Source organism: Haliaeetus leucocephalus, unplaced genomic scaffold (genome assembly GCF_000737465.1).
Source record: "Haliaeetus leucocephalus isolate CR32 unplaced genomic scaffold, Haliaeetus_leucocephalus-4.0 Scaffold317, whole genome shotgun sequence".
In the NCBI taxonomy this organism is placed as follows: domain Eukaryota; kingdom Metazoa; phylum Chordata; class Aves; order Accipitriformes; family Accipitridae; genus Haliaeetus; species Haliaeetus leucocephalus.
In genome coordinates this window covers 9956359-9972846 of record NW_010972753.1, presented here as the reverse complement: position 1 = coordinate 9972846, position 16488 = coordinate 9956359, and the positions used below count along the sequence as shown (strand labels likewise).

Below are 16488 nucleotides of genomic sequence, written 5' to 3'. Positions count from 1 at the left end.
AGGAATATACCATCGATATTATCATGTCCAATCAAAACAAATGGACAAGGAAAAGGCAAATTTGAAGAACGCTCCCACAGTTGATTTATTTCTGTTTAGCTGGTAGCAACTGCTATAGATTTGATGCGTGAATTATGGTACTCAAAAGAAAAATCACAAGAACAACTATTGACCTTTCCAGCTGTCCATGCCACTTCTCTTCAAAAGTAACACTCATCTGGTAAAAGGGAAGAAGAGGGAGTATGCAGCTTCCACTGGACGTGTGGTCCCCACTACTTTCGAATTAGTAGTCCCTTTTTATAGGCAAACAGCCCCGCAGCAGCCACAGAGGTGAAACACACGGTAGAGCTAAGCAGGCACAGTAGTCCTGGCACGGACGGCAGGTTCCTCTCCCAGAAGCTGGTGGTGAATGGTCGGGCTGGGACATCCTGGGGGAGAGAGGAGATGGTACCATCACAAGGTAGTGGTACCGCGTGAGCGGGGAGGTGACAAACATCCCCCACTAGTCTGGGGAGATCACAGGTTTTTCCCAAGGACCAGACTCTGGGGGAAGGAGGGTCACGGCTGTGAAATGCGTATTTTCTGTCATCCCAAACAGCCACAGGACAGTGAAGGTGGAGTTACTTGTGACTGGAAGGAGGTTATTTTGGCTTAAAATTATGGCCTGGGAATGGGCAGAACCAAGCTGATTTCCTGCATTTTGTAGTCCCCCACACTCTGAGGTCTTGGCCATTCACCCCTCAGACAGGGGTAACAATATTCCTTGGACAGGTCAAAAAAATGAATACCATCAGCGTGTGAGGTAACCAAAACCTTGCCCGGGGGCAGGTCCCACAGGAATCGCCAAAGCAGGGACCACAGCCTGACTGAGGGGTGCGCGCCTCACCAGGTGACAACAAGAAAGTCTGGCTTACCTTCGACTCTGGCTCTGGCATCCAAATTTCATTCTCTGAGATCCTCCCCATACTATGCAATATCTAGAAGAAAAAATCGTTTGTACCATGTGAGAAAAATTAAAACCCACACTACTTTCAGTTTTAGAAAAGCAGAGCAAGTCAGAGCAAGGTGACATTGACAAAAGGCTTTATGACTACCTGAAAGTGCTTTGAACCAGAAAACGTATAGTGATTTCTCTGTTTACGACAGCAAAGAGAGAAGGAGGCGGCAGTTTTGGTAGTTTGTGTAAATATATGACAGCTGGTCATCAAATGGTCGTGTGCCTAACCAGTGTTTTAAGGATAAAAGGACAGTTTCACAGAGTCATTTGTAAAAAGTAGGACTTCACTCAGAAATCCACACAAACTACAGCTTCTCCAGATGTTTATTTTAAATTTTTTTCTGAGTACAAGTAAAAATGCTTTTTCACGTGATAGTTTGAGAAACAGCAAGGTGAGGTTACCACCACACACTCGGGACACAAAGCCTGTTAGGAAAGATGCCGCTTGGATCACAAAAAAGAAAGAGGAGAGATACAACTCTGGGGCTTTCAAAGCATAGAATTACGAAGTTATCTCTTGGCTAATCAGGCAGTACAAAGCTCATCAAGGATTTTTCTAGAGAATAAACTGATAATAACAATCACGGTGGTTCTCGGGGCAAATGAATGTCTCCAGAAGAGACAACTAACCATCTTTGTAACTACTCCTCACAGGCATGGAGAAAAGAAAAGAGAAATTAGGTGACTTGAAACAAAGCAAGTAATGAGGATTATAAGGCAAATATGATGTTCTGTCAAATGGAAGCAAAGGGCTGATCTTCCCTTAAATAACAGCTCCATGGCTCTGTCATACAGCTGTTGTAACTGTAATGTACACCCTTTAATGGTTTTTTTTCCCCTCCCTCCAGACTGTTGTAAAGGGATTTCACTGTGACTGGGAATCCAGCCCAATGCGTGTCATTCTGAGGAGATTTAGACATTATCAGAGCCGCCCATTACGAATTCATAAAGCCAAGCTAACCGTACTTTCTCGTAAAAGGAGAAGCAGAAGGGATGGATCAAAAAAGAGAACAATGCTCAGATTTCCAGATTGCTGCATAGGAAATAGCTGTGAGCATTTGTAACTTACTTTTAAAACATACAGTGATTAACTTCTTAGAAATTGTGTTAGTATATCTAAGGGCAGCATCAGATTGGAGGCTATTTTCCTCTAGACATTAGGTATACAGCATGAGCTTCGTTTTAAGTCTCCAGTGCAGCAACACACTGCTTAATGTTCTGATTTGTGTGAGATTCTTGGCTTCACTTTATTCAATAATAAACTAAGTAAAGTTTGGTTTTTTTTAAAAAAAGGCTTTGGTTCTCATCCTTTTCTGGGATTCTTCCCCACTAATTCTAGGAGCCTCTGCACAACTACACGGTGTGATGCACGAAATCAGACCCTCCAAGCTGTACTTAATCCTTTTTAACCTTTTAATAGAGACGTTGAAAGCAAACCAACAGTCTGTACCTCTCTGGCTGCTCTCTCTCCTGCCTGTACAGCCCCCTCCATGTATCCACTCCATTGGGTAGCTGTCTCCGTGCCAGCAAAGTAGATTCTGTCAATGGGCTGGCGAATGATCCTTCAAAACAAATGGAGAATGTCAGATGACAAGTAACAGGAAGGCGATGATCCTTCTAAAAGCAATTTATGGGCTTTGATGGAGCGCTCAACTTCAGTTCTCCAGAATTCCTGCAGACCTGGGCTGGGGACCATGGTGCAATAAGCTGTCCCCGCAGGACCACCTACTTGCTTCTGTACACAAAAATGAAGATCTGAGAGAGAGAAAATGTAAGGCATAAATCAGCGTGCCCAGCTTCTGTGCAAAATAATACGAACCTTATTTTAGTGCTGGAATAAGGGATAATCCTAACAGCCTCCAGCAATGCAGTGCAGCTGATAGATTTATGTTATCCTGCCATTACAATGGGATGTGAATGATGTTTTTGCAGTGGCAGGTCACTAATACCAGCTTCTGTTTGGAGGCTGGAGTTGCCAGCCTGCAAGTCCTGCCAAAAGGGGATGGCAGCTGAAGGCCTTAGCATTCAGGGAGTTGCATTCACCCCGCAGGGTCATATAAACCAGCCCCTCCAGCTGTGCAAAGCTGCACAAGCATCGCGGTCAACCCACCCATAGGTAATGAGCTCCCTTTCCCATAGAGAGATGTGCTTGCTCTAAGGGCTCCCATCTAACCCCCGATTAGGTTTTCCCTGTCTGCCTGACACCATCTTCCCCAGGTCAGAGGCCTCACCCATCACTACCCAAGAGTTCAGGTATATTACGACACAAGAGTCTGTGCACGAGATGACTTCTCACACGTATCTTGGCACAGAGGCAGGGTGTAACTCTGTGATGGACATGCTAAGGAGCTCATGCTGCGATGTGCTATGTGGTTTGTCTGGTCTTTGAGTATGGATACAAGATTTGTCTGGCTGTTCCTATTACGTGCTGAACCATGCCTTTCACACACTTCTCAGTGATATACCTAGTATTCATCAGTATTATCTAACATGTTCCTGTAGGAATACAGCAGTTCTGCATGGGGAGGGCATGGGAGGTTTTGCTGGGTGGGAGAAGCGAACGAGTTTTCACGTAAGGGTTTTGCGTCTTCCCCTTGTGATGTGACTCAATGGGCTTCACCAGAACCTGATGCTCCACCTACACAGTCAGTGGAGACTCTTCATCTGTCCAAGATGTGTGCCCTCAAGGTCTCAGAAAGCATTAAAGGGATCTATTGCAAATACTGTGTAGCAGCAACTACTGTAAGTAACCTAGTGGGGGAAGGTTTTGTGGCTCTAGTGGGTCCCTTTATCACTGTGTTTGGTTTCCTTGAAAGTCACAAGAGAAACTCTGCTCTTACTGAAGTCAATAACAAGATCCTTCTTAGCTGGGGAGCAGGGGAATGGAAAGAGGATTGGAGTTCCCCTAATATGCTACATATGCCATAAGTTTGTTCCATAAGGTATATCATTGTACACAAGCTAAGAAATGTAAATTAAACAGCAAAGCATTCTCTGGTTTACCTTCCATAAGAATACATTATGCCTGGTGGGAAGTAGGCTGTGTAACACCCCCCTGAATATTGCTCCATGCTCCAGTTCTTTTCTTCATAATGCACAGGCTGTAAGTATTAGCAAACATTAGAGAGTGAAACAGTGGCAGAGAAACTGGAAATAAAAAAAACAAATATCCTTTGAAGAGGGAAAAAACAGGCTAAGGATACCTGTCAAAGGAGTGCCATGTCATCTGGCTAACACTATCCATCTGCACAAAACAAATCTTTGCACTTTTACAGAAGCACTAGCTTCCCATGGGGAAATGACAGGACAAATAAAACCATGCACTGCCTCCTCTTTTCTCGTAAAGAGTGAGACTGGCAGCTCTTCTCTTCCTGTACTAGATGCTGCTGCCCTCCCCCTGGGAGCACAGATTGCATGGCACGATGTGCAATTTTAGGTACACATTTTAGGTACCAGGAATTTTGGCTTCATCCAGAACAAAGGAGCAACATTACTGTACAAAAGGGGTGAAAACAGGCATTCATTTCTTACATGTAAAGCCTCTTCCATCCCCATTGCCTTGGCGTACGCCTCACAGATCTTCTTCTTCCTATATGAAAATAAAATCAGAGTCAGAAAAAAAAAAGGTGGAAAAAAACCTCTCAGCTATTGCTCTTCTTATAAAAAAAAATCACATTTATTGCAATACATTGGAAAGAAAGTTGGGTTTGGCTTTGTTTTTAAGTCTGATTTCAAGTTCTTATCTTAACATACATATTTCAAATGCTGAAGCCTAAATGTGACATCCAAAATGGACCCAGGGAACGGGAAATGAAGGTTGATTTTGGCAATGAGCTCTGAAAAAATAAATCTTTGTACAGTTATTTTAGGATGCAGAGCCAATTCATTCTCATGTTCACTGGTGTAAGACCAGAAGAGAAGCAATATAAATCAATGAAATCCCTACAGATTTACTATAGCTGAGAACAAAATATGAGCTGGAGAATACTACTCACGTTCCTAAGCAGAACACCTCTTTCACTTGCATGTGTACCAAAACCCACATTTAGAAAGTACTGTTTGTTCATTTCACAGACTAATGGAGAAACTATACTGTTGTAAACACAGGGGATTAAAAATTTTGTTACCCAGTCTAAATGTGAAGGACACCCAAAACTATGCATGTCAGCACTCCCTATATCCCTGGGGTGAAGCATCGTTCAGTGGGGATGCAGTCTGGCCATGTCTTTGGAAAAATCTTCTCAGTTCACATAGAGACACAGAGCTGATAAGTCATAACACAGAAGAGTGGGCAGGACTTGGAAACTCAGAAGTATCCATAACAGGATGTATATTATCATTAGTGTCTCAGCCTGTTTATGCTAAAAGCTCAATTTTTGCCCCAATTTCCAGTATTGGTAGTTGCACTGAGCATGTGTATCCATGCATATGCACACACATACCCACATACATATTCTTGTGGGGAAGCATCCCAGAGAATCAATTTATTTCTGATATAGTTGCAGTTTCTGAACTCTTACCTCTCTTCCTTACTGAGATGGGCCAGTTTAACAGCCTTTCTGGTAAGGATGAAACTGAAAAGAAAAATATAGCATGTAAGTATCATGCAGTGTCAGCACCCCAGCTGATTTGCAAGCTCTTGCTTGAAATGACTCTAAAAAAAGACGGGTAAAGCACTTTACCAGTATGTAATAGGCTTGGCATTTTTTCATCATACCTCATCACTTAATAATTACAGGTCACATGGGTGAAAAGGCCTGTGCCTGGTACCCTGGGGAGTGAAGTGAAAGGGAGAGCATGCATTCCCAGGGGAGGAGGTGCAGAGGACTTCCTGGCAGCTGCCAGATGAGAAAGTTGTGGATTGCAAGCCTGTTTTCAAAGCTGCCAGCACTGGCCTCATTTTGCTGTGTGGGAATGAACTCTCCATCCCCACTGACTCAGGAGAGCAAAATTATACCCAAAGTGGGCAGAGAGATGACAGTGTCCAGCAAACTAGCACGTGCTGCCTACCCTCTTATACCTAGGTCTTACCCAAAAGGACTGAGACCCCACATTTTCTTGAGTTTTGAAGTCTCGCAGGCAGCTGGCCATACCACTGCCCATGTCTTTTGGTGTTAGTAAGTGAGGGGAGCCTGCTGCTCTGACAAGCACTGCCCAGTGTCATGGACCAGTCCTGTAAGAACTGGGACCAATATTTATTCAGCTTGAAGGAAACAGATTTGGTGATTAGTTCATCTGACCTTAGTGGAGATACTCGGGGGATGGACATATGTTCCTGCACTCTTTTAGAAAGTTGCATAAACCCACAAGGAGAAAGCAGGAAAATGTTTGCCACATGGGGTTTGGAGGAGGCTTATTGCTCTCAGGTCATGGAAGTTTTTAAGCCTTGAACATGCCCATAAATATGTACAGTTCAGTAGAAGTGGCAAGCTTTCCTTGCCAGATACTTAAGGAGTAGTTGCCTGACATTTATATTGCCGTTTTTTTGGCAGTCTCACCTCAGATTACAGTGGAAACATTTGTAAAGATTGTTTGTTCATATTGGCTTAACCTATTTTAAAAGTCAGTCAATGCTGTTACATATTTTCCCATCTGTTTGTCCAAACTACAACTTTTCTACTTGGCAGTTTCTTCAGAATCCCGATTTCTTCACTGCACAGCTGCTGCCCTGCTGAACCACCAGCTGATGTTCATTGTCCTGCCTCAGCTCATCATGGAGAGGAGGCAAATGAGGATTTCTTGGACAACTACATTTTCTTTTTGGCTGAGGCACTAAATACAAGGCCCAACATAAGCCGAATACAGGCTCGCAAAGCTAGGTAAGAAAGTGATTTATTTCTAAATCTACTCTACAGCAAAAAAATATTAACTGAATGCTTAAAATGAACTACAGCTAAATTCAGCAACTCCTTTCCAACCATCTCCTTTGTATTAGGCTATTTGTAGCAGGGGCTTGTCAGAAGTGCTTTCTTCCATCTATGAAGACTGTAGGAGTGGGCACTACTGATGTAACCTGGCCATTTCCCCTCTTCCTCCTCCTTCCACTCCTTCATACAAAAAGAAATACACAGCTGTAAGTATGGGCTAGAAGCTCTTAACCCCATAATGGCAGGGAAAGATCCATCAGGTTTTGTGTCATCTATGGTTATTCCAATTGGAGACTCTTCATCCTCAATGATGAAGGAACCGCAATAACCTAAGGGGGGGAAAGAAAACAAAACGATTGTCAGAGAAACTTGTTCATGATCATTGGTTCTGATAGTAATGAGCAAGGAAAATTATCCATAAAAGGAATTGTACAGTAATTTCTTTGTCACCAATAATACCTACATGTCTGAAGTGTTTTTGTAATAGTCTCTCTCCTCTCTGACTCTGGGAAATTTAGTACACAGACTTATAAAAGTCATATTTAAATTCCATTTTTACTTAGCAAGGAATTTCTGTGGATTGTTGCAAGTCCCTTTGGCTTTCTATATTGGGGGCAATAAAGATTAAAAATAAACGGATCTAGCAAGAACTATGATGGTTCATTCCATGAGTAACTTTGGCCAAAACAACAGCAGCAACAAAACCCAGGGTAATTATATCTGGTCACTGCAGGCTCAACTTTACACCCTGTATTGATTTTCCTGACGACAAGACTGTCAGGAATGGTGTCCCATAACAGTAATGCAGCAGAAACATGGGCCATCTCATCTAGTATCATATCAGTACATGTTTCAGATGAACACACAAAAAATCCCATATAGATAACAATGTACAAACCTGCCCACATTTCTTTCTAAGCCCAATGGCCGGTTTATGCTCTGAAACATGCAAGATTATATTATTTTGATTAAGAAATATTCTCGGCCAGTGCAACTCTCAGCATCATTACATAGGAAGTGAAAACTAATCTGTTCATACAAATAGTTCTGGAAATGGTATCAGTTAAAGCTGAGAAACACATGATGTTGCAGCACATGGAAAAAATATCTTGAGTTAAACAAAAGGCTAACCTACTTTTTCCAGTCCTCTGAGGTATCAGGTCTGTAGAACAGAAGATTAAAAACAGGGAAAGGTCTTGCTTACACCTTAAGCTCTCCTTGTCATCTGCTGTCAATTCTCTTTGGCTGCCCTAACGCTGTCCCTGGCAGGGAGAAGCAGGGACCTGCTGCTGCAGGGTCACTGCTTTTGTGCATTGCAGGTTTCAGCAATGCTTCCCAGGGAAACCTTGCTTGTTCTCTCAGTCATCCCTCCTCAGCTAGCAGCAATGAGATTCAGGACCCTATTTGGGCCTGGACTCATCTTTGGGACAAGGCATGCACTCAAGCTTGGAGGAAGAGCTCTCCTTTCTAAGGAGCTTTACCTTTCACTTTTCTGTGTGTTTGGTTTTGGAGTTTTGCATATTTACCACCCCCTGCCTTGGATTTATTCCCTGATAGACAGCAGAGCTTCAAAATTCACATAGCATGGGAGTCCCAAGTCCTTCACTTTCCCCACATACCCTTTCTCTCCCAGAAGGCTTCCCTGTAGTACACCATGCATTTTATGACACACCCCATAGGCAAACGCTGAATTAACTGGTTTCTCTTTGGCGGCAGTTCTGGTTTGTAATGAATCTTCGTTGTCAGGATCGGAGGAATAGCACTGATCACATACTTGCCCTGAAACGTAAAACGCAGTCAGTACAGACAAGGTGCTGCCTCTCACTGAGCTCGCCCTGCAGGACACATTTCAAAGACACACTCACTGGTTGTTAACAGCTTTCCCACACCTGACTCTGCTACTTGGCTTTCCCACACAGATATTTCCAGGGGACCAAAAAAATTCTGCCATTTCAGAAAAAGGAGCTGGGAAAAACATGTTGTTTTGTGGTTAGATAAGCAACACTGATGGTGATTTCAGCATTCCTGAACACGCTGCATGCCTCTCACAGGTCCTGTGTCTGACTGGAGCGGTGAAGGACGCTCTGCTTCAGGGCTCAGGGTGACACTATATCACAATGGACGCTGCTGCTCTCAGGCTTTCTCATGCTGGTGGGGCCGCTGAGTGCAGGAAGCCCATCTCCTCCGACTGGCCTGTCACTCAGCCAGCATGGAGGGAGAAGCCAGTGGTTTAACTCCAGCATTTAAAAATCCCTAGGGAGGGAGAGAGTCTCTCCTCCAGGACATCCTTAGACCGGCTTCAGTGCCAAACAGTCCCTTCCCTTTCTGCTAGCTTTCCCTAAATATCCTCCAAACATTGTCACTGGTGAGAAAGGGGTCTTGCAGACCCCGACAGTCCTGCACAAACCCCTGTGGCAGGCAGGGCTCTGCACGCAGAAGGGAGCTGCCGCCCCGTGGGTGCCACTGAGGGTGATCACATACTGATGGAGCATTTCACAGTACCACTGCAGAGAGGCTAAATCTCACTAAAGATATTTGAAATGTCTTTTTTTTTTGTTCTGCAAACCACAAACTTAGATACGAAAAAGAACGTTATTTCTCCTTTCTTTGAAATGGTCTCATTGCAGAACTAAAATGTAAAAATATATAATCACAGAAGAAGTTGAGGCAGAAAAGGCAGAGTAATGACACAAACCAACTAGCAGAACACCAAGAAGAGACCCGGTCATAAATAAATCTGTAAAGCTGGTTTCACAGAGTGTCAGTGTAGTCCGAGAAATAGACACACAAATGAGTACTTCCTGATTACATCTGGCTAAGAGCTACAGCAGATGTATTCCCCCACTAAATGCATACTCCACTTTTATTCTGATCAAATTACCTCATATATCTCATGGTTTAGAGTCTCCACAATGACATTATCACCTGTCTGATCAATACGGACCACAGTTCTCTCCAGTTTAACTCTGCCTTTGAGGCGTTCCATTATTTTCTCCGATATCTGACCAGAACCCCCTTTAAACTTCCTCTCCTAAAAAACAAACAGAAAAGAAACACAAACAAAAAATCACCAGCATTAATCACAATGACATTGAATATGACTTCTGCTCATAATCAAGAAACTCCAGGCCAAATCTGAAAGTCCTAAGGGTGCATAAAGAGACCCAGACTTTCAGAAGAATGAAGGCATAAACCTGAGGCTCAGTGGGGATTGCTGCCTAACCCACTTTTGCAATGGCTTCCTCAATTAGCTGGCTTAAAAACTCCTGAAGCCTAGAGAACAAACACATATAATGCAGGTATTCTAGCTAGTATAAACACATCACTTCATTAAAAAGAGGTTTTGAGTATTTTACCCATCACTGTGCTACCAAAACCCTCGTGTGACAAAGACACCAACTCATGTCTGTACAGCAAAAACCTGCACCAGCCCAGAAGCAAAACAGATCTTTAACTGGGTCTGGCCTCAAATGCAGCAGGCAATGAGCTTTATCTGTCGCTGGGAAGACACAAAGACATTGCTGTCTGGAAAAAAGCACAATCTGTGGCACGTATTTCCTTGTGATGTCTGTGCAGAGGCTCAGGGGAAGCACTAACCCTCCTTTATCTACCAGCCACCAGTGTTATATCAAGCAGCTCACTTTTACATATAACATGCTGGTACTAGCAGGGGGGAAAGGATCCACAACGTCTTGTGCTGAAAGACTGAAGTGGCTGCCTGAAGAAGTTTTGTAAGAGTTGTCATGGCTGCTAAGTCAGAAACCCTTAGCGGTTTTGCTCAACTGATTTTGACTGGGGTGAGGGGAGAGGGAAGGATGCTAGAAACCAAGACAGCTTGCCCCATCCGGGCACAAAGAAAAGTTTTCCCCTCTCCACATGTCTTATTTAGCTACAAGTATCCCGGGATTAATTTTAATTCTTGCTGCAGTGCCTAGCAGTTGCTGACATGGGACAGCAAAAGTGGCTGAGGGGCTCCTAAGGAAGAAGGCTTTTAGGTCTTGCCCTTACCTCGGGGCAGCATTAGCTCTACTTAGATCCTTCCTGACACATGGTTGTCTATTCTTACCCCAATGGACAGATGTTGATGGAGACTTTGCATCTCTCCAGGCAACTTCTCTTAATGTCTCCCAATCCCGGCACACTTGGAAGGGTGTAGTACTCTCTCCACTTTTGCTGTCGGTAGCTTAAGTCTGAAATGCTGCACATGCTTTTGGAGGCTGAGTTAACTGAGGTAGAAGGCCAGTAAAGGGTGCTGACATATCACATCCAAATTACTTTGACAGCTCCCTCTCCCCTTTTTCTGAAACTTCATCCAGAACAATCACAGGAAAACCATGCTGTTCTGCAGGCAGCCAGGCACCTGCCATGACCAAGGCGAGAAACAATCTGAAGTAGCTCAGGAAACATGCTGCCACGTGAGCTGTCCCAAGAAGGAAGGGCCTTTTGCTATCTACTTCCAACTCTTGTCATCAGAGGCTTCAACATCAAAAAAACCTTATTTCACTCTGAAGTACACTTGAAGTACAAAAAAGTACTTCAAGTGGCCAAAAAGCAACAAAACAGCAACAAAAGGACTATGCTGAAGTGAATGCAGGAAAAAAAAAAAATTATTAAATTGTCCCAATTTATCCCAAAGCCTAGCTAATAAAATTCCTCATTGTACAGAGTTAGCCAAGAGGGCTGTTCCACCCCGTGAGAAGGTGATTGTCTCCAGTGCTACATGCACTTGGTGTTTTGTCCTGTTTTTGTTAATTGCAGGGCTTTGATGGGTAGTACCACACTCCACTTGCTCTTTATGGTTTCAAGAGAGGAGGAAGAATATGAGACATTTTGTACCTGGCCCCCATTGGTGATAGAGAAAATCCTGGCTGTGCCTCCACACTGCCTCACGTACCACAGGAACCAGAGAGCGGAGACTTCATGAGGCTCAGATGTAACGTTGACATTCACAAAGAAGGTGGCAAATTCTTTAGCAGCTCTGCGTGAGACACAGGAGCAGAAACAGGCAGTGAGTAAATGTGACTTCCTGACTGCTTTCAGGATTTTCTTTGTTATTCTCAATAAGGGCTGCTTTCCCAAAGTCAGAAAAGCCAAGATGATTTATATCTGTCTCATTTTTTAGTCTGTAGTGAGACTGTTTCAATGGGTTTATATCAGCACCTCTCTCCCTCCGAAAGCATTTACCCGTTCAGTTTGAAATCCCACTGATTTCACCTTAGTTATTTCTTTAAATAGTTTCCCAGCTGCTATTCCTTTCATCAGAACAAATATTTTTCTCAACAGGAGAATGCATTTGGTAACCAGCTAGTGAAACTCTTCTGCATTTCTCATCCATGGGGAGCTCATCGGGCACATCATTTCCAAGGTCTGATGGGTCCCAAAGGACCCAACTAGCCACACAGCCAAGACATTCCCCATCTCCCATGTAACACTGCTGCACAGACCTTTTGTGAAACCAAGAATCAGACATGGTAAATAACCCTGAGAAACCAAATTGGCAATCCTTGCCATAAATATAAGGAGATGGTCAGCCGTCTACCACACTAGGTCCTCTGAACGTAAACAGAGTTACAGCAGAAGGAAATGGGGACATAGCTATTCACATTTCTTTCATTTGTGGCTGCAGACTGCGAAGAGAATTGAGATAATTTTGCAAAGAAGGTGAAAGGTCTTTGACTTGCATGAAGTTTCATGAAGCCGCATGAATTTATAATCATCTGCTACAGGAAGGAACTCTGCAAGTTATCTGGGCTAAAATATGTAACTTATAAACTTTTATAACCTCATTTCCCTGGGTATGAAGTCCAGTCACCTCTATTTCATTAGCCAGGATATGAAAATATCCTGCATGCAAGAACCCTCTGCCACAATCCTGAAAGCACCACTTCACTAAACAGTTGTAGCAGGTTCAGTCCTGAGAAATGTGAAGACAGTCTCCAGGATCATTAGATGCTGAACTGTGACACATGACAAACAAATCTTTTATAATCTTGACCCAAGCCATATAGAAAATGCTGCAGAAGAGCTTTTCTGCTTAGGGCACTATGTTTTTAACTATGTGTAGAAAAATCTGGCTTGGCTTGAAGATCTAAAATGGCTTTTTACTGAGTTTTTGAACGTGTTTCAGCTGAGCACATCCATTAAAACCAGAATGCCACAAAACCATTGGCAGTAGAAGCAGTCTTGCAGAGAAGCATGTTACAGGAGAGATCGCTATAAACCCAATTCTGCTTATACTCCACCAGCTCCCTGACTAAGAGGAACAGTAAAAACTAGAAGAGGAAGAGACAGTGCACTTGCAACACAAAGGGCAGTTCAAAGTAACTGAGTTTGCAGGCATATGGCTCATAAAACTAACTGTAAAGAAAACTACAATGCCACAGAGAGCAAGAGAAAGTCCAAACAGCCATACCTTGTATCACATGAAGCTGGAGTAAGATTTAAGCAAGCAAAATAAATTTCAAACAGAAAGTTTTGGTCAGGAAGCTGCAGGCACAGTGCTAAACCACATTCGGAATGAAAGGGCAAACAGAGCACAGCCACACAAATAAAAGATGCTGAATACAAGGGAGGAAAGCATTACAGAATAGCACAGGGGCTGGCACTGCAAGCAGGGACACAAATGCTCATACAAGCACAGTTCTCTCTGCCTTATAAAGAGAATTAATTGAAAAAGGAAAGGAAAAAAAGAGTATTTCCAGTTGTTGTCACCTCGTATTGAACATTGTTCCTTTTTTTATTTGTACAGTGTGGTCCCTCACAGACATATAAAACACACTGGCCATTTTCTAGGTAATACAACACCTTGGACCCTCTTCCTACCAACTAGGGTTGATGCTCTGTTGGACCTGCTACTCACAAACAAGGAAGACCTGTTGGACGATGCAAAGGTGAAGGGCAGTCTTGGCTGCAATGGCCAAGACACTGTGTAATTTAAGATCCCGAGAGGAGTAAGACAAACAGCAGAATTGCAACCCTGGCTTTTGGAAGAGCAGATTTTATCCTCCTCAAGGACCTGCTTGGCAGCATCTCATGGGAGGCTACCCTGGAGGGCAAACAGGCCCAGGAGAGCTGGCTGGCATTCAAGGACAGCTTGCCAGGAGCAGAGGGAGGGTGCACTGCAATGGGCAGAGCTGAGCGAGCACAGCAACAGGCTTGCTGGGACGAATGCGGAGCTCCCAACGGGGCTCAGGCACAAACCAGCCAGGGAGGTGAAAGGCAATGAGAAAGGTTGCCTCAGCTGCCTTGTTTCCCTCCAAGGGTTTCGGAGGCCCAGCAGGCACTACTGCTGAAACAAGGAGCAGCATTTCAACTTCTCCAGAGTTTCCAGTGCCAACAGCTGCTCACTCCCCGCTCCCCGGGTCTTGCACTGCCCCATCCATTGGGTGACCACTGGAAAGCAGCTGCCCTCTGGCACGGTGTGCTGCTCTCCAGCATGTCAGAGGCACCTGCCTGCTCCGTGGTACACGCGACGCAGCCTACGCAGTAAAAGCAGATGCGTTGATAACTGGAGAGGGCATAGCCAAGAGTCAGAGGACATCACTCCTCAGCTCCTAGGTTTCCCCAGCGCCTTTAATCCCACCTGCCAACCAGCCCAGGCTCTGTGTACCACCTTATCCTCCACCGCCCGTCACAAAGGCCAGCCTCATCTCAAACACCTCCTGCTCTCTCACTACCTGTACCCCAGCTGTACTCAGCTGTACCCCAGAATTTGCCAGGGAGCCACTATCATTCTGCAGCTGGATTTCAAAGTGAATAAAGAGTTATGTACTTGGTCCAGCATATCTTATTTATCAGCTCTTGCATGGTCATTTTGTCCCATTCTTCAGCATGAGGAGCGTCCCATGGTGCTTCGAGAGGAATCTGGAGACAGAGGCAAAACATTCTAGAAATTATTCAGTACTACATCACTGCCTGGTCATAGCTAGTTAGTAGCACAGAGCTGATTGATATGTTGGGCAGGAGTTGCTTTTGTCCCCTGCATTTGGCTGTAAACTTGGAATAAATTCACTAAATAGAATAGTTTCCATTAGCACCTTTGGGCATGAATTGTACCATGATCACCAAATCTGGCTTTGTTTGACCAATGAACTATATCCATATGTTGGGACTCATCTGGCCTTTAGTTGTCCAGAATTGAGGTGTCTATTCTAATTTAGTTGTCTTGGTGTCCTCTAACAGCTGAGGGAAAAATTCTTTCTCCAGTCAGAGATTCAGTCAGTTACAGATGGGTATCTGAAGGTCCCTATGTCTCTCTCTTAACTACAGAGGAAGCAAAGATGTCTAGATACTATTAAATTATTTTTAGACAGTTAAATTCTTAATAATAATCCATTGCATGCAAGTACCATGACATGTGAGAACACTGTCGTATATTTGAATCTTCAAAAAATATGTATTATTTGCCAAAAAAATGTGTAGTATCATGCACAAATTTGCTTCTGCAAAACCACATAAACTCAATGAACTTTGCAGGAATACAGTTAGCTATGCTTGAAGGTTATCGTAAGGTAGGGCCCCTGGTTTGTAGCCAGATTATAAAGCAACTGATAAATATCTGAAAGACAGCATGACACTCCAGGGGCTACTTTTTGCACACAGGAAGATCTGCAGTTGTACTGCTTGAATTTTGAAGGTATTTTCTGTTTAAGAATTTTAGAAATAAAATTTTAGAATAAAATTACTATGAGGCCAAACTGGAGCCCATCTTAGGCAGCTACAAAAAAGAATCATCCTTACTGAAAAAGGCTGTTACAGGGGAAGGGGAAAAACCCTTCTCATCTCCCAGCTCATGGAATGGTTTTCCCTGGCATGAGAAAGTACATATACTGAGGTTCAACCTCATTTTTTTCAGATATCTTAGACACCTCCAGATCTTTTTGTACCTTCTTATAGAATCATGGTTTAGGATGGAAGGGACCTTTAAAGGTCATCTAGTCCAATGTCCTCTCAGTTAGGAAGCCCTGTTATTCCTGATAGTTCCTGGGCACATAGATATCTTTCCTGATGGATGTTTCTTTTTTTTATATTAAAGAAGCAATAAAAAAGCCTGCCAGAAACAAAACAAAACTAGATTTACTTGTGGTGACATGAGCATTGTAGGAAACAGATGCAATTTACACAGCCTACCTCTTTTCCCAGCTTGTCCATGGTCCTCCAGAAGTTATTGTAATCCAGATACACTAAGGGATTCCATGTTGAAGGGGAAATACCCGTGAAAAAGCGTGACTTTCCCTAAAATACACATAAGAATATAAGCAACTGAAACACAACAGACCACATCTTCATTACTCAGGAACACAAAATTCTCAAAGTCATAGAATCATAGAATGGTTTGATTTGAAAGGGACCCTTAAAGATCATCTAGTTCCAACTCCCCTGCCATGGGCAGGGACACCTTCCACTAGACCAGGTTGCTCAAAGCCCCATCCAACCTGGCCTTGAACACTTCAGGGATGGGGCATCCACAACTTCTCTGGGGAACCCGTGCCAGTGCCTCACTGCCCTCACAGTAAAGAACTTCTTCCTTACATCTAATCTAAATCTACCCTCTTCCAGTTTAAAGCCATTACCCCTTGTCCTATCACGACATGCCCTTGTAAAAAGTCCCTCTCCGGCTTTCTT

At 43.6% G+C, this 16488-nt stretch overlaps 1 protein-coding gene across 1 annotated transcript in view; it reads right to left on the bottom strand.

Moving 5' to 3' along the window:
• The window catches only part of LOC104834194 (amine oxidase [flavin-containing] A-like), a 38663-nt gene continuing 22175 nt past the window's right edge, over positions 1-16488 (bottom strand). The window contains exons 4-15 of the mRNA XM_010571368.1: positions 15994-16098; positions 14636-14727; positions 11701-11842; positions 9746-9895; positions 8484-8643; positions 7097-7193; positions 5518-5571; positions 4529-4586; positions 4001-4098; positions 2448-2559; positions 915-977; positions 1-428 (exon numbers count right to left, since the gene is read on the bottom strand). Of these exons, the coding sequence (XP_010569670.1) occupies positions 273-428; positions 915-977; positions 2448-2559; positions 4001-4098; positions 4529-4586; positions 5518-5571; positions 7097-7193; positions 8484-8643; positions 9746-9895; positions 11701-11842; positions 14636-14727; positions 15994-16098 (1287 nt within the window). The 3' untranslated portion in view covers positions 1-272. The remainder of the gene's footprint in view (positions 429-914; positions 978-2447; positions 2560-4000; positions 4099-4528; positions 4587-5517; positions 5572-7096; positions 7194-8483; positions 8644-9745; positions 9896-11700; positions 11843-14635; positions 14728-15993; positions 16099-16488) is intronic.